Consider the following 24,506-nt stretch of genomic DNA (forward strand, 5'->3'; position numbering starts at 1 on the left):
GTTTACTTAAGGAGGTTATACAAGTTTTATGAATCAATTTTATTACTCCATTTGAGAAAATACAGCTCTTTCACTTTTGGTTTTGTGCCTCCAGTGCCTAGTATATAATAAGCAATGAATAAATGGTTAATGATCAATTAATCAAACCCTTCCATAAGAAATGTTTGCTACTTTGATCTTTCAGGATTACATATTTACTCTTGAATCTAGATAGTCTAATTATGGGGCTGTATTACTAGAAATTGTATTAAAGTCATTATTTTTCCTTTATTTTTTAAGCCTTACCTTGTGTCCTAGAATTGATATTAAGCATTGTTTCCAAGGCAGAAGACCAGTAAGGGTGAGGCAATTGGGGTTAAGTGACTTGCCTAGGATTCCATCGGTAGGAAATATCTGAGACCACATTTGAACTCAGGATTTCCCACCTTCCCATAACCAACTAGCTGCCTCCATTATTTTTCCTTTTTGGGTAAATTTCAGGCAAAAATATTAATGGAAGATATTTTTTCATTCAAATTCCAACTCATAACTGGTTTTCAGTAATGGAAATTTTGGCTAATTCTCTCTGGTTGGCCAGTTAATATGAATTGAAATTGCTTTCCTAGAAACGCTTCCAAAACAGTGTCAAATAACCATCTCATTTTTGGATTTCACAGAAGTCATTAAGATATCTGACTTATAAAAAGATTTTAATATTTCAAAAAGTAGTCGAGACTTTTAATTAAAAAAATTCCAAGTAGAACTATTTTGTCACTGCCTTGAATTTCTTTTTGGATCACTGGTTAAATTCGGGCAGCTTTACTTGAGCTACTTTATTGAAGAGACACACATCTTTGGACGCAACGTTCATCTTTCATGTGAGAGAGATGCTAGTGGGGATGAGCTTTTAACATGGACTGGGTATGTACCTGGGAGGCCTAAGGAAGAAGGCGGGGAAGTAGCCAAAAGGTCATTGGAACATCTTTGGTCTAGCCCTTTGACCTGAGCTTTGAGGATGGAGTTTATTCCAGGTATGACGGTTAGCCTGCCAGCTAGCTAGTTCCTGGTCAGCTAGTTAGTTAGTCAACTAACATTATAAAATGCCTGCTATGTGTGTGTGCTTCAGGAACTGTGCTGGGCACTGCTAAGAGCCAGGAGACAGAGTTTTGAGTTTAGAGACTAGCAAGTAAGATGGTTTGGCTGGAATAAAGAGCAGATGAAGAGAAGTAAGCTTGAAAAGACTTTGGATAGGTCTTTAAATGCCAAGTTGAAGGATGTGTATTTTACCTCCAGTTCCTAGAAACAATAGGGCGCTGCTGAATGTTTCTGGACCTGGAACTGCTGTGATCCAACTTGTACTTTGGGAATATTAATCTGACAGATGTAGAAAGTGGACTAGAGAGAGGAAAGGCAGTATTTGATGTTTGTTTTTCTTTTTGCAATAGGTGAGAGATGAGAAGACCCCGAACTAATACAGTGCAGTATAGACTGCCCTCAAACCCAGTTCTGCTTTCAGTTGGGCTTTTAGTTTCTTCATTTTATTTATTCTCTATGTGACCTGATGATTGTGATCAATCAATATTATCATTCTGTGCTTCCAGTGCCTAGCATATAATAAGCAATGAATAAATGTTTAATGATCAATTGACTTAAGAAATAAGCTTCGTTTCAAATCTAGCCTCAGACACTTTCCAGCTGTGTGACCCTGGGCAAGTCACTTAACCTCCACTGCCTTGGAACCAATATACAGTATTGATTCCAAGACGGAAGGTAAGGGTTAAAAAAAAAAAGAAACTTCCTACTTTGATTGGTCCTTCAGGATTACATATTTACTCTTGAATCTAGATGGTCATATCAAACAAAAATGACTAAAGGGACAAACATGAAAATAATAATGTTATTGTTTATAATAATATATAACATATAATCATTGTAATAAGTTATTGTTTATAATATTATATAGAACATTATAATACAACTTTAAACAATATCTGTGACAGTATGATATTTTATCATCACAGAATATACTATTTTATAATATCATCATTAGATAGCATTTCAAGGTGAGGAAACCCCTATAACTTATGGCTTCTCCCTATAGAGCTCAATATTCCCCTAACCAGTGACCCCAGGAAGACCCCCAGCCTTTGGCTAGCTCCTATTTAATGGAACCCATGGCTCACGGAAGTACTTTCTAGTTCTTCAATTCAAAATTCTTGCTTCAGAATGGAAAGAGTCATTTCTAAGGGGTTGAGACAACCCTTACCTCTTTTTTCCTGCTCATCATACTGAACATAGATTATATAGTATTAAGTATGCTTATATCTCACAAGTGAAACTGGGTCCCCCCAAGATTTCTTTGTAGGGGCAGGTAAAGATGGCAGCTTTGCTCAGCTCACCTGTTAACTCTGCGAGACGGACAGAAAAAAAAGCCAGTCTTTGAAAATGTTAAAGTAAGACAAATAAATTTACACAGAACTTGGAAGGGAGACTGGTATGACTACTGGCATTATGGTATCATAATGTCTGAACCGCTGCCCAAATCACAGGTCTCAGTATGTTTTGTTTTAATTGGCACATCTGGCCTTTCCACATTGATTTAATTACAGTGACAGTATTTACAGTGCCTTGTAGGCAGGCAGCTAGAATGGTGCTTTTAAATGGTTTAAATGTAGTAGACACCTATCTTAATATTTATTGATGGCATTCCATCTATCAAAAAGTCATGGAAACATAAAGGACTGATTGATTACAAATGAACCTGTGACCTTTATCTTTTTTCAAATTTCATTTTATTTTATTTTTCCATTAATGAGCATTTATTTTCTTTCCTTTCCACTCTTCTTCCTTTGCAGTGGAGGAGGGAAAAAAAAGAAAAATCAAATTTATTCCATGTTGCCCAACTCTTTGTGACCCTATTTAGCATTTTCTTGGTAGAGATACTCAAGTGTTTTTTAACATTCTTCATTTGACATATGAGGAAACTGAGGCAAATGAGTTAAGTGACTTGCCTGGAGTCACACAAGTAGTAGTAAGTGTCTGAGGCCAGATTTGAACTCAGGAAGATGAGCCTTCTTGACTCCGGGCTCAGTATTCTATCCACTATACCACTTAGTTTCCTTTTTTTAATCCCTTCTTGAGGGAGAAGACTGTTTAATTTTTGTCCTTTTATCCCTAGCATTTAGCACAGAGCATGATACTTAGCAAGCCTTTGGAAAGGGCTCATTGACTGACTGATTGACTGTGATATTTCATGTTCTATAGCCATGCAGCATCATCAAAAGGTTATTGGGAAGGCACCTATCTAGCACAGACATGAAGTCAGGAGGACCTGGGTTCAAATCTAGCCTCAGTTGTTTTTTAGCTATGTATCCCTGGGCAAGTCACTTAAACTTAACCCAGATTGCCTAGCCCTTACTACTTTTCTGTTTTAGAGTTGTTTCTAAGGGTTTTTTAAAAAATTGCTTATTGATGTTAAAGAGTCTTTATTTTGGGGAATTCTTGAATTCTTGAAATTCTTGAATTCTTGAAAGTGATTTGCAATTTCCCAAATAGAGTCTAGTATTCTAAACTTCTCATTCAATTTTGGGCTGAGCTCATCAGTAGTGTCTTGCTACATACACATGCACATATTTTGTTTGTTGATGTCCATCTCTATGGCCATTCTATCCAGTTTCATATAATAGTTTGGACAACGGACTTTCTTCATCCATTTGATTTTGTTTAATTAATAATAATAATTGATAATTGAGCTGAACTTGTAGTGAGCAGGGATCTCATGTAGGTAACTACTGGTTGAGGATTGAAGCAATCAGGACAATTTCAGGTGAAAATAAGAACAACTGGGACATCTCATATATGTAGAATTCTTGCATTTGCATTCTTTGCTTGACTAAAATTAACATAGTCTTTCTTTGGCCCTTAGTAAGCACTTAATGCTGATTTTCTTAACCATTTGTGATAGTGGCAAACCCTTATTGCAAACATATACCTGCTTTATACCTTGCTTGATGTTCTAATCAGAAACTCAGTTCTCTGTCTCTCGTCATCGTTTGTGTAGTCTTATATCTTGTTTACATATGCACAGGAGACACCATTTTGTTTCTTTAAGACTGAATTTACATTTTTTAATCATGTAAAACATATTTCGATATTAGTCACGTTGTGGATACAAAAAGACCAAAAGAAACCAGATAGGGACAAAAAGTGAAAAATAGCATGCTTCAATCTACATTCTGACTCCATCAGTTCTTTCTCTAGAGGAGGATAGCATTTTTCATCACGAGTCCTTTGGAATTGTCTTGGATCATTGTATTACTGAGATTAGTTAATCACTATTAACTAGTATTAATCACAGTATTGCTGTTACTGTGTATACAATGTTCTAGATTAGTTCATTTCACTACATAAATTCATGTAAGCCTTTCCAGGTTTTTTTGAAAGCATCATACTAGTATTCCACTATAATCATATATTACAACTTGTTCAGCCAATTCTTTGCCACCTCAAAAAGAGGTTATAAATGTTTTTGTTCAAATATGTCCCTTTTTTTTGCTGTCTATTTGTCTATTTGGAATATAGACCTAGTAATAGTATTGCCAGATCAAAGGGTATGTACTTTTGCAACTTTTGGGCATAGTTCCTAATTGTTTTCCAGAATGGTTGCATCAGTTCACAACTCCACCAACAGTGCACACTTTAGCAAATCACATTTTTGTCTTTGTAGCCTCAGGAGCTAACATAGTGATTAGAACATAGAAAGTGCTAGATAAATGCTAGTTGGTTGAGTTCCATCATTATTTAATGGACTAAAGGGTATACATAGAAGATTTAATTGTGCTTACTGTCTATGGATTTTAAAAGGTTTATACAGTTATATAAATTCAGCTTTATGATTAAAGAAATTCAAATGAAAATATTTCTTAACTGTTATTACTTTTGCCTATCACACCTCTTTATTTAGCAAGGGGATCAGACATTTCCTGGCAACTTCTAGGTAATTTGGGTCTTTTCATTGTGGTAATTGCTTCATATAAGTCAAATTTACATAAGAAATGAATAGCCCATGGCATTGTCTATTACACACTCTCTTCTGTGTGTGTGTGTGTGTGTGTGTGTGTTTCTGTCTCTGTCTCATCAATTATTTCTTTAGTTAGAGTTGGTTGGAGTTGCTTAAGTATTACTATTTTTGCTGTAACAAATCAATAATCTAAATGTACACTGACAACTGATATATCAGTGACTCCCATTTTGAAACTGGTCATTTTCTGAACTGGTAAAGTCAGTATTTTTAATTCAGTGCTTTCCTGACTTTCTTCTTGAAGAAAACATTAGTAATATAAAGATGTGAAGTTTTTCCAGTGTCTACAAACTTTTGACCTCTTTCTTTCATTTTTTCATCTTGAGCCATAGTTTCCAACATATTTTTCATTGCCCCTCTCCACTCCCCACATTGTCCCCTTGCATTGACTTTGATGAATGTATAACATTGAGTAGTTGTTGATTTAATAGTTGGAGGACCATGTTGAGTTAGTTCTTAGAAATTATCTACATTCTTATCTCTTGTAACAAATATCAGCAGATAACTGCGATTATTTTCCTGGCAATCTTTTTGGTGATGCTCATCATGAGTACAATGAGGCAAGATGACCCTGCCCTAAGACATGGTATTTCTTGAGGTCTTTGGAGGCACAATAAAACCAGCTCTGACAACAACTTTATTTATTTCTCTATGTGGAATCTGTGAGACAGCCTTCCTTTTGGCTATAAGGTTTTTCTATCTTTTAGTTTAATTTGCATGAATGAAGTTTTGAATTCATATTGATAATTACATTTCTCCTTTTTTCAAATAAGGAAATTGAGGCTCATTGAGATTCACAATGTTCCCAAGTTATAACCTCTGAGTCACTTATGTAAATAATTTCATGACTGTAACACATTGCTCAATCTTTGGATATTATGTCTGGGTGATCTTGACCAGGTCATACCTTTTTGCAGTAGCCTTTAAAATAATTGCTGGCAGTTTCAGTAATAGGAATTTGGAATAACCCTTAGCTCTAACCAAACAGGAAGAAGCACATTTAGCATTTAGTTGGTGAGAAAACATTTCATTTTGAAAGCATGACCAGTGGCAAACTGGATTTCTCTCTTTCCCCCCCCCTTCCAGACCATGGTTAGGGACTTGAAATGCATCAAATAAGCAGGATTCTTTTCGAAAACATCATACTATGGTCTGGTTGAAGTTCACTTGGCTGAATTTTCCCTTTGAAAGAAAAAGCTTTGCCCCTCCTTGGGCTTTTTATTTCCTTCAGACACCAGAATGTCAAATTTCTTCTCAACTTTCTCTTTTTCCCCACAAATAGACTCCCCACAGGAGAGTCAACAGTAAGTCACTCAGTTCAATGTGTTTATTGTTCTATCTCATTGATTGAGGTGCTTGGGGAGGAAAATGGAGAGGATAAAGAAGGATAATACAGATTTTAAAGAGTCTGAGTTAAAATAGGCAAATGAAGCCATCCTAGGAAAAGTAGTAACAGTGAGTGGAAATTGTAAAGGGTCTCCTTTATACTTGTTGTAAGAAGACCTTCCTATTCATTAGACTTCTTCTAAAGTGGATTGGTCTCATTGGGAGGTTTTTAGGCAAAGACTGGATGGCCACTTATCTGACATATTATAGAGCTGAGAGAAAATTCTTATTCTGGAGTCTATAGATCTCCACATCTATGAACTTGGATAGGAAAAAAAATCTTTATTTTCCCTAACCTTTGATTTCCTATGTAATCTTGTACTTAAATTAATAAATTAGTTTTTAAGCCCCAACTTTCCATCTTAGAATCAATATTATGTATTAGTTCTAATACATATACTGCAGAAGAGTGATAAGGGCTAGCCAATAGGGGTTAAATGATTTTCCCAGCATTACACAACTTGGAAGAGTATGAGATCAAATTTGAGCCCAGGACCTCCCATCTCTAGGCCTGACTCTCAATCCATCTAGCTGCCCCCTCCTTTATTTTATTTTATATCTCTTAAAACATCATTCTACTATTATATTGTAAGAAATGATGAAGGGTTGGCTTCAAAAAAATCTGAAAAGCTACATTAACTTGTGCAAAGTAAAGTGAGCAGAACCAGAACATGTATACACAATAGCAATACTGATGATAATCAACTGTGTAAGACTTCGCTACAATTCCAGAAGTATGAAATGAAATGCTATTCACCCCACAGAGAGAGAACTGATGAACTCTGAGTACAGATTGAAGTATATTTTTTTACTTTCTTTATTTTTCTTGCTTTTGTTCAGACTTAGAAATATATTTTACATGACTTTCACATATATTCACAGATTGTCTTCTCAATGAGTAGAGAAGGGGCTTGAAGAAGGGAGAGAATTTGGGACTCAAAATAAAAAATGAATGACAAAAACTGTACATTATTCTGAGAAAGGGACGATAGGCTCACTAGACTGCCAAAAGAGTCCATGATAAACAATAAAATGAAGAACTCTAGTTATAGATAGGATTCTTTTTCAGCTATTGGTGATTCTGGAATTCTATGAAATGTGAATAAAAAATGTTAAGAATCCTGCCCATAGTGAGAGCTCGATATAGTATAGCTTCTTTTTCTGCTGAGACAGTCAACGAACAGTATTGGGTTTGTTAAACAACATACTAAGTTCAATGGTTGGTAGCAAAAAATCAGACTCATGAGAAACCCTATGGCTTCTAAGTAATTCCATTGCCAAGTAAAATAGTCTGCCTCAAAACCTGGGAATTATCCCTCGTCTTTAACAATCAAGCTGTGTTGTACCTCTTCTGTGTTTCTGTGGATATAGGATTATCCAGTGCTAATTGAATCCACAAAAAACTTCTTGTAATGTTAGCAGTTGTCTATAACTCGAAAAGTTTTAGGAATGATCTCAAATACCCCGTAGGAAGGTATGCAGAAAAGAATGCTCTCTAAATCAATCAACTACAGGTTTAAAAACATTATAATTCTTTGTCAATGCTTCAACAGCTAAAACAGCTTTTGGCCATGCTAGGAAGATTGAGAAATTTGGTATTTTGTCCAAACATTCAATCCAAGCATCATTGTTTTTGATGTACAAGTTGACTTTCTGGAACACTTACTAACTCAGTCCATATTCTATAGAAATTTAGGAGTTTGGATGGGTTATAATCATAAGCAACTATATCAAAGGGCATGGAAGTATCATTCTGCTTATCCCCATTTTACAATTAAGGAAACTCAGATAGAAATGAAGTGACCTGCCCAAGGTTACACAACTAATAAGTTTGTAAATGGATGCATTTGGAAAATTCTACTTCAAAATGGACCTCAGTTACCAACATATTTTTTGGGTAAAGGTACTGGAGAGGTTTTCCATTTCTTTTTCCAACTCATTTTACAGATGAAGAAACTGAGGCCAACAGAATTAAGTAACTTCCTGAGGGTCACACAGCTAGTAAGTGAGAGGTAAAATTTGAACGTTGGTCCTCCTGACTCCAAACTGAACACTCTAACCACAGTGTTCTCCTGGTCTTGCTCATTTCACTCCACATCACTTCATGTAGGTCCTTCCAGTTCTTATAGAAATTAAGCAGTTTCCTTATTCCTTAAGCAGTTTATTATTCCTTATAGCAAAATAGTACTCCATCACCATCATGTACCATAATTTGTTCAGCCATCCCCCAACTGAGGGACATCTTGTTTTCCAATATTTTGCCAGCACAAAAAGTACAGCTATAACTATTTTTGTACAAATAGATACTTTTCCATTTAAAAAAAATCTCTTTGGGATACAAACATAGTAGTGGTATTGCTGGCTCCAAGGACATGCATTCTTTAAAAGCCCTTTGGGCATAATTCCAAACCAGAATGGTTGGATCAATTCACAACTCCACCAGCAATGCATCAGTTTTCCAGTTTTGCCACATTCCCCTCCAGTATTTATTATTTTCCTTTACTGTCATACAATAAAAATTTAAACGAATAACTACAATATAAGACTAGTCAGCATTTATACTGTGCTTCAGGATTTGCAAAACATTTTACATAGGTTATCATAGTTGATCCTCATAACAACTCTGTGAATAGGATGCTATTAGTTTACTATTTTAATAATTAATAAACAGACAGAGGCTAAGCAATTTGCCCAGGGTCATACAGCCAATTAAGTTTTTGAGGGAAGACTCAAATTCAGCCTTCCTTGACTCCATATCTCTCTGTACCTGTATTCTATAGATCCATGGTGGAGAACCTATGGCACATGTGCCAGAGGGGTCACTCAGAGCCCTCTCTGTGGGCACATGCACCATCAGCCCAGTACAGAGTTTGCAAGAGTTCATTACTAGAAAGCCAGAGGGACATGGGACTAGTTTGCTCCCCTCCCCCTCTCCATGTTATCCAAGCTAACCTGCCCGCTAAAAGGTTTGCCTTCACTGCTATAGATAATACATATATTATTAAATTGTCTATAATATATATCAATATCATTAAATTATAGGGAATAAAAATAATGGCATTAAATTATGTGTGCCTTACAATAAATTATATATCCTTTATGTATTTTATATTAGTATAATATGTAATTAAATTAATATTTTATATTATTAATACACATATATAATAAAATAAATAAAAATAAAATTAGCAAATATAAAAGATGTAATTTTATAAATGTTTGTATTATGATTTATGTATTATATAGTTTATATAATGTAATGTAATGTAATATACACATATAATCTTATTATATTACATAATATCTTACATATTATTATGTGATACATACCATATGTTATCTGTCTTGCTCAGTTCATATCCCTCATAGGTCCTTTCTTGATCTCCCTAGTTGTTAATGTTCTTTTCCTTCAAAAAGAATCCTATTTAAGGGACAGGTGGATAGCACAATAGATAGAGAGCAGGTCTGTACAGGAGGTCCTAGGTTCAAATCTGGTGATTAATTTGCATCTGTTTCATTTCCTAGTTCCCAATCTAGGGGAAGATATAAACTCTGCAAGTGGCGTTTCAGTCTCTTACCAGGCTAATTCCATCTTACTTCTCTAAGTTTATTTTAATTTTAAACTCAACAACAGAAAAGGAGCATTTCCATGCAAAGAGCAGAACACCAAAGGAGGATTCTATATGAAACTGAATCCTCATTTCACAGTGCTTGCTTTAAAAAAAATATATATATATAAATATATATATATATATATGTGTGTGTGTGTGTGTGTGTGTGTGTATGTATGTGTGTGTGTGTATATATATATGTTGCTCATATTACTTTCCAAACTGTTTTGCTTATTTGTACTTACTTTTGAATTTACTTCTGTTCTCTTCTGGGCATCAAAAAAAAAGTGTTAGCTTCTTATTTTCATCACTATTGCTGTTTCTCTCATTTTCTAGCTTTCTCCCCCAATTAATGTAAAGAGAGGGTGAAAAACTCCTTGTAACAAGCATAATGAAAATCCACATAATAACCTTCTCTGAAACTGTAAGTCTCTGTCCCTTGTGCCTATCACATCTCAACCAGGGGAGCCTTCGGCTCTTGCTTCCTGAGGACATAAGCTCTTGAAGCTGCATATGTTCCTGACTGTCTGCGCCCCTGTTGGCACTCATTTTGCCTGGGCAGGGGCCTATTTCCCTTGTGCTTTAGGATGACTTTTTGTACAGTTTAGGGTAGATAGAAGTCACTTCATATAATTTCTCATATTTCTTGATCATTATGTGTTCTGGTATGAACTTCAGTGTTTTGCTGGAGTAGATTAGTGGGAGCTGGAAGCTTGCCTCCCTTTTAGCCATCTTGCCAGGAAGACCTCCAGGTTCATTTGGATATTCTTCTTTGCCTCCTTTTCCCCGAACTTGGCATTTGTACAGACTTTCTCATGTATCTGGAACACACTTCTTCCTAATTTCTGCTTCTTAGAATCCAGGTCGTCTTATAAAGGTCCTTTCCTGATCTCCCTAATTGTTAATGTTCTCTCCCTTTCAAAAAGAATCATGTTTAAAGGATAGGTAGTGTAGCATAATGGATAGAGAGCCAGGAAGTCTTGTGTTCAAATCCAGTCTCAGATACTTCCTAGCTGTATGACCCTGGGAAAGTCCCTTAACCCCAATTGCTTAGCCCTTGCCACTCTTCTGCTTTAGAACTGATACTTAGTATTGCTTCTAAAAAATGAATCATGTTTAGATTAATCTGATAACATGTTATAACCTTCTCTCCCAACCCCTGCTTAAGCTCCTTAATGACAGAAATCATTTTTTGTCTTGTCTTTATATTCTTAGTGCCATTCACTTAATAGGTACCTATAAATGCTTCTTGGATTGATTGCTGGGATGAATTTTTGCATATGTGTATACATTGTAATATAGTATATATACTTGTATGTATGTGATTTTCCAAATGAAGATATGTTTATTAGAATATTTGATTATATTAAGAGACAATACTAAGAGACGAACTCATTCTCATATTTAGGGTATTAAAATTAGACTAGAAAGGTATAGATAGACTAGATGGACATCATTAATTAGATTAGACATCATTAGATAGTAGATAGACATTATTAAGACCTTAATTCAAGTCATACCTCTATCACATATAGTTTCTGGGACCATGGAAAAACCACCTAATCTCTCAATGCTCTAGATAACTCTTTAAAACTAGAAGTGGGGGCAGAGGAGGCTAAATGGATTAAGAGCCAAGCCTAGGGATGGAAAGTCTTTAATTTAAATTTGGCCTCAGATGTTCCCTAACTGTGTGACTCTGGGCAAGTCACTTAACCCCCATTGCCTAGCTCTTTGCCACTCTTCTGCCCTAGAACCAATACACAGTATTGATTTTAAGATGGAAGATAAGAGTTAAAAAAAACCCTGAAGTGCCAGAGAAGTGCCAGCCTGCTTTGGTAGAGGGAGTTAACTCTTCTGGGAATTTCCTATGCCAGTAAAATCACAGGTCTAGTTCTCCCTGTCTCTTAGGGTTGATGTAACCTGGTGACTGCTAGGAAACCGTGCATCCATCTCCTTGCAAGGCCAATTTGTGTTTTAAGGAAATTTTTGGATCCACCTCCAAATTCCCTAAGAAAATTAGCAAATAGCTAGTATAGGAGAGAGACTCTAGTTTTACTTGCTGTTTTAGCAAGAAGTCTTCGTCAGGGCTGGGATAATGCTATAGAGAAGTGATCCAGAAAGGGCCAACTTGCCACTGAATGACTGGGTACGTACAGATCAAGAAGGCAGTTTTTCTGTTATTCTATCCAAAGAAGAATACACTGGCAATCAGACTTTGAGGTGGTATCTTTACTCACTCATTTCCTTTACCTTTTCAAATACATGGATCTAAGCAAAGTATGAGAGGAAATATTTCACTAAAATAACCAACATCTTATTTTTCTTTCTTTTTAGTGACTGAGCATAAGGAGTCTCTTCTTCACATCACAGTGAGGTGGGGCTTGGTTAAGTTTTCACAGTTCCTCTTATGTCTCCCGGGAGGAAGACAAGCCCTAACTTTGACAAATGAAGAGGGAGACATGCCTTTAGATGTGGCTGTGAAGCTGGGGCACTCCAGACTGGCAGAAGTCATCAACAAGTGAGTGTCTGCTTGATATGATACCTTCTTGGTCAATGTTAATTAATTAATTATGGTACTTGACAAGTTACATTCTTTAATAGATTCTTGGTTTGATATTATCATGAGTTTGGCTGTTAGTGCTAGCCAAAGAGTCAGAACAGAGGTCTAGTTATTACAGTGGGATAGTAACCAAAGGTGATATTTGATAAGAAGCATTTTTTTTGTTTTCTTTCTACTATTCCCCTTCTCCCCCCTTCTCTGGTGGCTACTTCCTGATGATGTCCTTGATTGGTACCATAGAGGAGCATGAGGAATTCTTGAATTCTTGCTGCAAGCAATATTTTTTATGGTGGTTGCTATGTTGGGAAGAGAAAGAAACAGTGTTGGGGAAGGAGGAAAAGGAAGGTGGAGGAAAGAATACCTTCTAATCCACTTCAATATGGCAGTATGTTACAATGGAAATTTAGGGGGAAAGGGAAAGATTTGTAGTAAGGGAAAACACAATTAAATAAGTTTATTAACAAGGAAGGAATGATGGGGATGGAAAGGGGATAATGGACCAGCTTACTATTTGCTCCAGATACTAAACTCACTATAGTTATTTTCTAAGCGTAACCTTGTCTAAACTAAACTAAACTAAAGTTAACTAAGGATAGGTCCAAACAGGGAGCTCCAATTCTCACACAGAATCCTTGGTGGGCCAGGCAGCAGAAATCCAGTTGTAGTGTCCTTAGAAGCTCCAGGGAAGGGAGAAATTCTTTCCCAAATCACTCTGTCCACCCAAATGAATGGGGAATTTCTTCTCAACCTTGTCTTGAAGTTATTCTAAGGCAGACAGTTTGAAAGATGGGTTTGTCCAGGGAGAATCTCAGAGTCACACCTTCAGTCTTGACCTCCAGGTTCAGACTCACAGTTGGAAAATTGTTCTTTCAACAGCTTAGAATTCTGACCCAGTCAGCTCTCATACAGAATCCAGGCTTGTCAGTCATTCCTTACAATCCAGTTTGTACCTTCCCTTGCTGTAAGTGGTAGATACAATCTTTACTGGTTTATACTTTGAAAATACATTTCTTCCTCAGTTACTTTTCCATTCTCCCCAATCCAGTATAATGATTCACAAAAACCTTTCTTTGACTTTCATGACACTATTTTCTTCTAATTCTCTTTTTTGACTTCTTCCTGGTCATTTCCCTTTCTCTTCTTTCCATTGCTAATTAACTGTGTAGAGTTGGTTCTTCCACTATTGTCTAACTGACCCTTTCTCTAGAGTTGTTCATTCCTTCATATATTACAAAAATTAGATATGTATATATATGTATATATATATATATATATACACTAGACTGCTAATTTTAAATCTCCAATCTTGCCCTTTCAACTTCCCTCTAGTCCTTCCTAATAGATCACCAATATTTGCATGTCCTACTGATAAAAAATTTCATGTTAAAAAATGAATTAATCTGTCTTTAAGCAACAATTCCCAATTTTTAAATTCTTTTCTTACCTCTGCTTCATAGAATCCCTCACTTCCTCAAGACAAGGTTCAAGGCTTTTCTCCCTATTATTCCCTTTCTTTCAAACCATCTCACATTAAAAAAAAAAAACTTTTTGTTTATTCTTTTGATATTTATTCATTATAAATACCTTCTCTATTAAAATGTATGGCTATTTTGAGTATAGATTGCTTAATGGATTATGTTAGTATACCCACTGTTGAGCACAGTGCTTGGCATATAGAAGACTGCTTAATAAATGCTTGTTGATTGATTACCATGAACTATACTTTTGTCTTTCTGGTTCCTAGGATTTCAGAGCATGAAATCATCTTTGGTTCCTTCTTACCTTCACCTCCTATAGTTTATTATTAAGCTAAATTAATTTTCCCTCTAGTTTCTGTAGAATCTGTTTCTTCCTAATCCCACTGAGTTCATATTTAGACTATTGCAACAATCTATTGATTTGTCCCACTGAATCTAATTTAATCTAGTACTATTCATCTACATGTAGTTGCTAGAATAGCTTCTCTCAAAGATTTTTCATTTCGTTACCTTCCTGATCAGAAACTTATTTATTATTTTAGGTCCAGAATTTTCAGTTTAACTTTTAATTCAGTTTGCTATCATTTTATTCACTTACTGATTTATTCATCAATTTCCTCCTTCTGGCCTAGTGGTCTGTGGTATCCTCCTACCACAACATCTCTTCTGCTTTCTCCTCTTTAATCCTTTCTCAGATACTATTGACTATGCCTTTTCCTCAGCTGGTACATGAATATATTTTATTGACATGCTATATTATTTGTGTGGCCTTTGGAAATCTATCTATTCCTTGAAATGTTTTTCTTTTCCTGGCCATATTCTAGTTATGTGTCACATCTTCCCAGTTTTAATAATACCTATGAAGTTAAGTTTACAACATTGCATTGTCCTGATTACTCATATTCTGTATGTGGACATTGGAGATCACAAATAATATTAATATCCTATTCCCTATAAGTTATTTTTCATGATTTTGCATGCTATTTTCTTCAACAGAAATGTCTAATCCCTGTTTTCTATTCATCAAAGTACATAATTTTCTAGCCTAAAAGCTAAAGTTATTAAGGATATTTTTTCCCTCAATGCCATTTGATTCAGGTCAAAATCCAATTCTGCCTCTCCCCTCAACATGTTTTTATTCAGTATTCATTCATTTATATTTATTGAAAATGCCTACTGTGAAGTATGTAGGAAAGAAATAAGGAATCAACCACTTATTAAATGCCTAGCTGTACCAGGTACTGTGCTAAGTGCTTTATAATTATTATCTCATTTGATACTTGTGACAAACTTGGGAGATAAGTGCTCTTATTATCACAATTTTACAGTTGAAGAAACTGAGGCAGATAGTAGTAAATTAACTTGTTCAGGATTATACAGCTAGCAAGTCAGATTAGAATTTAGATCTTTCTAATTCCAGATTCAACAATGCCAACTCCTGACCTAGTAACTAGAAGATTACTGTAGTCTAGGCACTAAGTAAAACGTAAAAGACATTGCAAAATGAAATCTTTCCTACCAGGAGTTTATCATTTAGTTGGGAAGACATGATGTTTTCAAGAAATAGCTAAATTTTATGCAGGGTAGACTAAAGTTGTACTGATTTTTTTAAATGAGCCAAAAAATAGAGACCATTGAGCTTGATGCCAATTCTTTTGAAAAATTCAAGAATGGGCTATTTGCTAGTACCAGACCCTTTTCTTTGTTCTTTGACTTAAGTGGGTGGAAGGAAGGAGGGAATGAACATAAATAATTCTCTTCCCCATACCCCACCAAAGGAGAGCCAAGGGAGGTGTGGGGAAGGAGAGGAAGAAGCAAAGCAATGAGGAATAGTTCTGAGGGTAGTTAAGGAATGGTTTTCATTCATTTGTAAGCATTGGAGTGAATTTAAAGTTCTTCAAAGAAGAATGGGAACACTGTTTCACTGGTTTTTCCTCTTGGTCATTTAACAGATGGTTTGTGAGCTCTTAGGAAGTATGGTGATCCCTAGAAGCTAGCACAAGTTTGCCAAGAACAATTCATACCCAATTAGCCTCATTTCATTTTTTGAAAGCTGTGGACACAGCTTGCCTGGACCTCAGCAAGACATTTGACAAAGTTTTGCATGCTGTTCTTTTGGATAAAACAGAGATTCTGAGGCGAGAAGTATAGTTTTATGGATGTTTATATCCCTGTTCTGATCTTCAGACATAAGTTAGTCATCTTATTTTTTTGTGGGAGAATAGGAATTGACCCTTTAGGATCTATGTAAAATGTACCTGACCAAGATCCATTCTTATTTCTTCATGCCTAAAAGGGTCCTTTCTTGTGCTATCCAAAAATACTATTTGAATTTAACTTTAAAAAATCCATTAAAATGAATTTTTAAGGAAACAGGAGTAAACACCTTTTATTCACACTTTTATGTAAAAACCCAAACAAAAAAACCCCATAAAGCTATACATTGATTCTACTATGCTAATTCTATCTGCTTTTCAATGTAATGTTTCTCAACTTGACGTTTGATGTGTGTAAAATAAAAGTGATTTTCTTAAAGCGCAGGTCTATTAATATCAACCCCTCCCCTCTCAATAAAGTATAATGTCTCTGTGGTATAGTGGATAGAGTATAAGTCCTGGAGTCAAGACAACTGCTTTTCTTGGGTTCAAATCTAGCTTCTGACACTAGCTGTGTGACCCTAGGCAAGTCACTTAACTCTTTTTTGCCTCAGTTCTTCATTTGTAAAATGAACTGAAGAAGGAAATGGCAAACCACTCCAGTCCCCCTACTATGAAAATCCCAAATGAGGTCATGAAGAGTCAGGCACTACTGAACAGCAACAAAATCTCCCCCTGGATCAAATATAAAATCTGTGTTTGACATTCTAAGTCTTTCATACTTTTGTTCTACCTTTGAAGTCCTTCCTGGCTTCTTACATCTCCCTACTTATCCCAGACTCCCATATAATGTTCAATTCAATGATATTGACCTCTTTGCTGTTCTTGAAACAAGACAATGTCTGACTGTAGGCATTTCCATCGCCTCTCTATCCTGACCATCTCCTGTCTTCACTGGCTTTTTTCCAGTCCCAGATAAAATCTCATCTACAGGAATCTTTTCCTGATTCCTCTGAATTCTGATGCTTTCCCTCCATTGATTATTTCCATTATATCCTGCATATTGTTTTTTCCTACGTAGTGGTTTGCTTGTTGTCTCCCCATTTAGAGTGTAAGCCCCTTGAGGGCAGGAGCTATCTTCTGCCTTCCCTTGTCTCCAGCCCAGAGTCTGGTGCATCAGAGTGCTTAATAAATATCTGTTAACTGAGAAAAGACTAATCTTGGGTCAAATCCAGTGGATTTAGAAACCCGGTGCCTTCTGATCTGTGGTAAGTTAACCAGATGGACATTTCCAAGTAAATGCATCCACATGTTTATATAGTTATCAAAGATCACATTCAAAGCCTTTTAAGCTTCGGGAGAAGAATCACATCATGGAGAATGTAGTTGCATTTAACAAAAATGGACAGCACTGGTCACGCAGGTAGTTTCTGCTAATGGTAGAGTGCAGTTGGGAGATGAAGGAAGGCTGTAATGACAACCTCCAGAGCACTCAGCTCTAGCAGATTTTTCTAAGACAGGGAAGTGTTATTAAATGAAAATGCCAGGCTTGATTACAGGTTCAAAACTCACATTAGTTCAAAGCAACAATACATTTTTGTCTTTTGGGCAGCTTACCAAATCTCCATCTTGTTTTTGCCCCCTAGCCCCCACCTCTCTTGGTCTCTCTCTGCTTCTCTCTGTCTGTCTGTCTCTCCTCTGTCTCTCTATCTGTGTCTTACAAACTCATTGGTCCTCCTAGGTTTTATTTACATTTCTGGTCTTCATGATTTTGTTTTGTCCCTTCACTCTCCTCTTTGTTGCTTCCTTTCTGAACTATCTGGACAATTTGGTTGGTCCCTTCAGTCTCCTTGTTGCCATTTCATTTCTGGGTTATCTGGAGTATTCTGAACTACTGCAGTTTTGAACTATTTAACTTTTAGTTTTTAGTCTTCTGGTTATAAGTTATTTATTTATTTTTTTTAACCCTTATTTTCTCTTTTAGAATCAATACTAAGTGTCAGTTCCAAGACAGAAGAGGGTATGGGCTAGGTAATTGGGGTTAAGTGACTTTCCCAAGGTCACACAGCTAGGAAGTGTCTAAAGCCACATTTGAACCCAGGTCCTCCTGACTCCAGGCCTGCCACTCCATCCACTGTACTATCTAGCTACCCCTCCTCAGTGTCTTGAGGAGAATCATTCTCTGACTTTTTGGCATTTCATTCAAGAGAGCAAGGCAGAAGAACAAAGGGGCCCTTAACATTTTTATAGGGACACTTTTGTAAGTCTTTCATGACCCCCTTATCATTTTTACTCCTTTTTGATAAATAGAAAGCAAATTCCAATTCAAACTTTGGCTTGTATTTCCCATGTAATAGCTAGGCTGAAATGCACTTTGTGGAAGTAGAATTGATCTTCAAGAATGAACCTGCAGACTTCAGTTAGACTATGATAGACTTTTTGACTATTTGAATTCTTTGATCAGTAGCTTATTTAGTTTTGCATGGAATTCAAGATCTTTTTTATCTTTTCTCAGTCCTTATTCTCCATGAACTCTGAAGCTTTCTACTTGCATATTTAGTGTCCATACCATCCTGTTCCGCTCACCTTTGGGACTATTCCTTCTTCATCTCCTTTTCAGTCCCTCTTTGTATTCCTGCTTCCTAAATGTCTAGTCTTCATCTTGTCCAATCTCCACATTTTGTTGATAAGCACAGAGTTGAAGCAACTTTTGCAAAATCATACAATCATATAATCAATAAACATTCATGATACACCTACTATGTGCTGCAAGCATTGGCTAACTATCCAGAGACTAGAACCCAAGTCTCATTACATCTTGTCTAGAGTGTTTTCCATTATGTATTGTGCTTCTCAGGTCTTATTTAAACATTCAGCAAAGTCTAATACTTCTCCCTTTGTATTTTATTTATTTATATTGAAACATTTGTTTTATCACCATACCGTCATGCCATTTTTATCATCAGATCACTTATTTCTCATTATAGTGCCTCACACAGCTTCCATTTCCCATCCATTCTCCCTCCAACTCTATCATCTCATTTTGGACTCTTTAAACCTTCACTGGTCTCCCTGCTTTGTGTCTCCTATAGTGCTGTTCCAAACAGCTCAGTGTCTCTACAGACCTTTTCCTATAGCACCATTTGGGTTGTGTCATTTCCCCTGTTTGCTCATTGGATAAAGTTCTAACTCCCATAGTTCTATGGCCCTGATACATATCTATATTTTAATGGTCCTTAATATGATGTCATGAACTACATAGGCTCTCCATAATTTCTCTAATGGGTCTGTGGTCTCACAGACCTTCACTCCTTCTCCAATGACACATTGAATTAGGTCTATACTTTTTTTATCCAATGTGACTCTTGTTCTCAACATTTCTTAAGGGATTCCATCTAGAATGAGCTGCATCTTTCACCTAAGTTTTTTTTTTTTAATATTACACAAGTACTCGCATTAGTACTCAGACTATTCTATTACCCTTAACTCTACCTGACCAACTTAGTTACTTTTTTTTTAATCCTTCTCTCTTGGAATCTATGCTAAGTATTAATTCCAAGGCAGAAGAGTGGTAAGGGCTAGCTAAACAATTGGTGTTAAGAGACTCCTCATGATCATACAGCTGGGAAGTGTCTGAGGGCAGATTTGAACCTAGGACTTCTTATCTCTAGGCCTGACTCTCAATCCACTCAGCCACCTAGCTGCCTCATAATTTACTTTTTACATCACATATCTCCTAGATAGTATGTTTAAAGATATTCTGTTTTTTAAAACCCCTTACTTTCTGTCTTAGAATCAATATTAAGTATTGGTTCTAAGGCAGAAGAGTGGTAAGGGCTACGCAATGGGGGTTAATTGACTTGTTCAGTTAGTTAGTTGACTCCTCATGATCACACACCTAGGAAGTGTCTAAGCCAGATTTGAACCTAGGTTCTCCTGACTCCACATCTGGCTCTTTAGTCACTGTCACCTAGCTATCTCTATGCATTCAATTTCATTCAATAAATATTTATTGAGTCTCCACTATTAGTAAGAGAAGTATCATGATATATATAGAAGATTTAACTTGATGACCCAGGTTTAAGTCTCACCTTTGACACATTCTATTCATTTGACCAAGGGCTATTTATTTAGTTTCTAGACACTATATTAGCTAGAGAAAGTCACTTAACCCTGTTAGCCTCAGTTTCTCCATCATTAACATGAGTTGGAGAAGAAAATGGCAAACCACTTCAATATCTTTGTCAAAAAAAAAAACAACCCAAATGGGGTTCAGAAGAGTTGGACCTGACTGAAACAAATGAACAACAACAAAAACAAACCAATAGTCCGACAGTATTCAACTGATGGTGGATTTAGTTTGGTATGATAGAATGGATTCTGTTTAGAATCAGAAGACCTGGGTTCCAATACAGATTCTTATATTTATTACTTGTGGGACCATAGAAAAGTCTCTGGATCTTAGTTTTATCATTTGTCATATGAAGGAGTTAAAATTAGTAAATTTTATGGTCCCTTTCCAGCTCTAAACTGATGAATTATTGCATTTGATCAACTCTTTATGTTAAAACAAAAGCTTATCCTACCTCTCTGCATAATACGTTTAGAAAATTAACTATTTTTAACAAAGCAAATACTGGCTAGCAAAATGATGTTATGGCAGAGAGGGAGGAGAACCAGTCATTTTCCTCTCCATCATTACTGTCACCTTCCAAATGACCAACATGTTGGCATGAATTACTTAAAAGTGAAAAGTTCTCTGGACTCAAGAAGGCACTCCTAGCTGGTGGAGGGCTACATTCGTGTGTCCATAGTATGGATGTTTAATAATTCAGGGTTCAACTCATCACCTTACTGTCCATTGGGTGACAGGGCAGAACTGCACTATCTCACTACCAATCACAGACTATTTGTCTAATAAATGCATAGTTGTTCTTTCCCAAAACTGGATCCAAAATATACATTATATGCAAGAATTCAATTACACGTTGCTTTGGGAATGTTCTTCCTTTATTTATGACTCTATAGAAGAATACCATTCTTGTCCACATCTGTGCATAGCTTCAATTCACATTAGAAAAATGATTTCTAGCTTAGATCCAGTGTGTTATGAATGTCTGACTTGTTTGTAACATCTAAACAGTGCAGGGCTCCCTTGAGACAGTGTCTGTTTTCCACTCTAATCCGCTTAATGAATCTGTTAGCTGCCGTTTTGCTCATTCTACTATATATGGCCACGATAAAGTGAGAGTTTTCCATTTCATGTTAGAAAGGATAATGGGGCACTAAGCATTGAGGTAAAGCTCTATTCTTTAAGAGCGGTTTTTTCTTTTTAGATGAGTGGTAGGTTTGTATCTCGATGGCTTTGTAATGCATTTTCTCCCTAAGAGAAAGAAGAAAGCCATCTTTATTAGCAAATATACTGATACATGATCCATCATGCTTATTGTAGGTCTCTCCTAAAGGAATAATTTTGCCCTTGAATGATTTAGAAAATTTAAGGGCCAATGGGAACATAGGACTCGATGCTTTTTTTTTTCTCTCTTTCCTATAAAACTGTCCATGGGTCCTGATTTGTGCTGTTTCAGTTTTCAGGGCAGTCATTCAACGGACTTCTCCAGAGTGCAGATCAATGAACATGCCCTCTTACGATTTGTTCATTCATCAGGAACGCTGACCCTGACATTGAATCACACTGCAGAACATTTACTGGAGGCCGACATTAAGCTCTTCAGGAAATACTTTTTGGATAGAGCCCTTCTGCACAAGGTTAGTGCCACCTTATTCTCGTATTCGTAGTACAGTGTATGAAGAGATGTGCATCAATTTTGTGTTTTTGCAAAATGTACCCCCAGGGACTAGGGATGGTGATACTTTTCCTCAAGTGAATGTAGGAGGGACAGTGGGAATTGTGTTAACCCAGCAGACAAAGGACTGTTATTTAAGCTGTAGAAAAATAGTAGCTTATGATAATGCCTCTTTTATTACTTCTTCTACTAGTTCTTAAGTAATTTCTTTAAAAATAAACTCTGTCAACTTCAGAATTATGTTGGATTTATTTCCTATTAATGCATTGTATGTAAGGTACTTCCCTCTTTATTTTTTTGAATGTATATATGTATCTATATACATAGATGTAGGCACACATCTATGTATGTTTGTTTATATATATATATATATATATATATATATACACACACACATACATACACAAAAACACACTACCAACTCTCTTATGATTGATAGCTTAGCAATGACCAGAATTATAGTATATAGAAATATATTCATCACAAGAAAAGGAAAATAAGATAATGGAGAATCTAGGTTCACTTCATGAGTCTGACTAAATTCCTGTGTGACCTTAGGCAAAAACTTAACTTCTATTCAGTCCTTTTTATTTATCGATAAAATGAGAGTCTGAATTAAACAATTTTTTAAGTCCCTTTCATTACTAAATCTGTTATCCTAAAAACAATGTTCAAATATGACTTGATCATTTATGCAACCAGCCCTCCTTCATGGTGCTACATTTTCCCCATGGTCAAACTGTTTAAAAGCTTTGTATTTTGTTTTGTTTCAGCTGTAAATTAACACTTAGCACAGTGTTGAGCATATAGCAGGTGTTTAATTAATGCTTGATGTGTACAAAATGCTTTTTTCTTGATTTATCTTTCTCATAAAATTTGGAAGATTCACTGGGGGAAGACATATTGGTTTTTTTTTTAATTCCATTCAATTTTCAATCAAATCTGATTTTAGTAAAGGGCAGATGAAGTAATAGTGACTACAAGGTTCAGAGATTTACATGAATACCCCAATTTGAGTCTTTCTTATATCCATTACTCTGTAAGAATCTCAATAAGAAAATCAGTGACCACAATGGGATTTATAGTTGAAAATCAGACCACAATAGTGAGATTATATTGTACTTCCAATTTTATCTTATTACTTATGGGTATAACATATTTAAGTTTTGTTCATGAGAAAATTAGTTGTTTATATAATGAAGAAATGTTTTATTACCTTATTTCACACATAGGCTTTTAAAAAATTCTTAAATCAAAATGTTACCTTATGTGAGATGTAACAAGTTGGCATATAATTTTCTTTTTTTTTTTTTTAGAAATAACCCTTACTTTCTGTTTCAGAATCAATACTAAGTTCTAAGGCAGAAGAATGGTAAGGGCTAGGCAACTGGAGTTAAATGAGTTGCCCAGATCATACAATTAGGAAGTGTCTGAGGTCAGATTTGAACTTAGAACTTCCCATCTCCAGGCCTGGCTCTCTATCCACTGAGGCACCCAGCTACTCTGCATAAAATTTTCAAACAATGAAACTCTTCTTTTCCATTTGATTCATGTCCTTAATTGAGAATGTTTCATCTTGTAAAAAACTTTGATGGTTCTCTTCTGCTACTCTTGGCTTCTTTCCAGAGTTTCTGAGAGTGTTGTTTCAGTATGACAAGAGCCCGACTCACTGAGCAATATCAACCCATTTTCTATTACTGTTGGTGGTTCTTTGCAGATCCATTAAGATATAACTTGATAATACAAGGTCCCTCAGAATAGAGGGGAAAAAAAAGGAATAACATCATGAGATCATATAAAAAACTCTTCAAAAGTCTTCCTTGTCAATGGTTATTGCATATTTACTGCTTTGATGAAAATTTATGTTGTTTCATTATAAAACACTCCAATTTATCACATCTTGTGATTTCTTATAGCCTTTTTGGTAGAACAGTGATGATTTATATACCTAAAATTCTGTGAGAGAGTAACAAAAACTCAATTTTATAGAAAGCTTTAAGGCACGGAAAGCACTTTCCCAAAATATTTCCTTGAGACTCATTGCGAGACGTCTTCATGGTCACAAAGCTAAGAGATGTCGAAGCCAGGTACCAAATTCAGTAAATGAAGCTTGCCCAATGATTTACTCATTGTGAATATTGTAGAGTTAACTATGACAAAAAAACAACAACAAATAGAAAGGCTACTTAATTTCCAGAGCTTTGTACTTTATTTTTTTAAATAATATTTTATTTTTTCCTCAATTACATGAAAAAACAATTTTAACCTTGATTTTTTTGAGTTTGAGCCAAATTCTTACCCAAGTTTCTTCTCTTCCTTTCCCCCTTCCTGAGACAACAAACAATCTAATATAGATTTTACATGCATAATAGTGTTAAGACATCTTTCCATATTAGTCATTTTGTGAAAGAGAGCTTGAATAAACAAAAGAAAAGTGAAGAAATAAAATGAAATATAGTATGCCTCAATCTGCTTTCAGACTCCATTACTTCTTTCTCTGGAGATGGAT

General features: G+C 35.7%; 1 protein-coding gene across 10 annotated transcripts in view; it reads left to right on the forward strand.

Moving 5' to 3' along the window:
- The window catches only part of ARHGEF28 (Rho guanine nucleotide exchange factor 28), a 373,512-nt gene that overhangs the window by 153,480 nt on the left and 195,526 nt on the right, over window positions 1–24,506 (forward strand). For all 10 annotated transcript variants that reach the window (XM_056824748.1, XM_056824754.1, XM_056824753.1 and 7 more), the window contains 2 exons: window positions 12,391–12,574; window positions 21,779–21,959. In XM_056824748.1, coding sequence (XP_056680726.1) covers window positions 12,391–12,574; window positions 21,779–21,959 — 365 coding nt within the window. The remainder of the gene's footprint in view (window positions 1–12,390; window positions 12,575–21,778; window positions 21,960–24,506) is intronic.

This window comes from Monodelphis domestica, chromosome 3 (genome assembly GCF_027887165.1).
Source record: "Monodelphis domestica isolate mMonDom1 chromosome 3, mMonDom1.pri, whole genome shotgun sequence".
NCBI classification, from domain to species: domain Eukaryota; kingdom Metazoa; phylum Chordata; class Mammalia; order Didelphimorphia; family Didelphidae; genus Monodelphis; species Monodelphis domestica.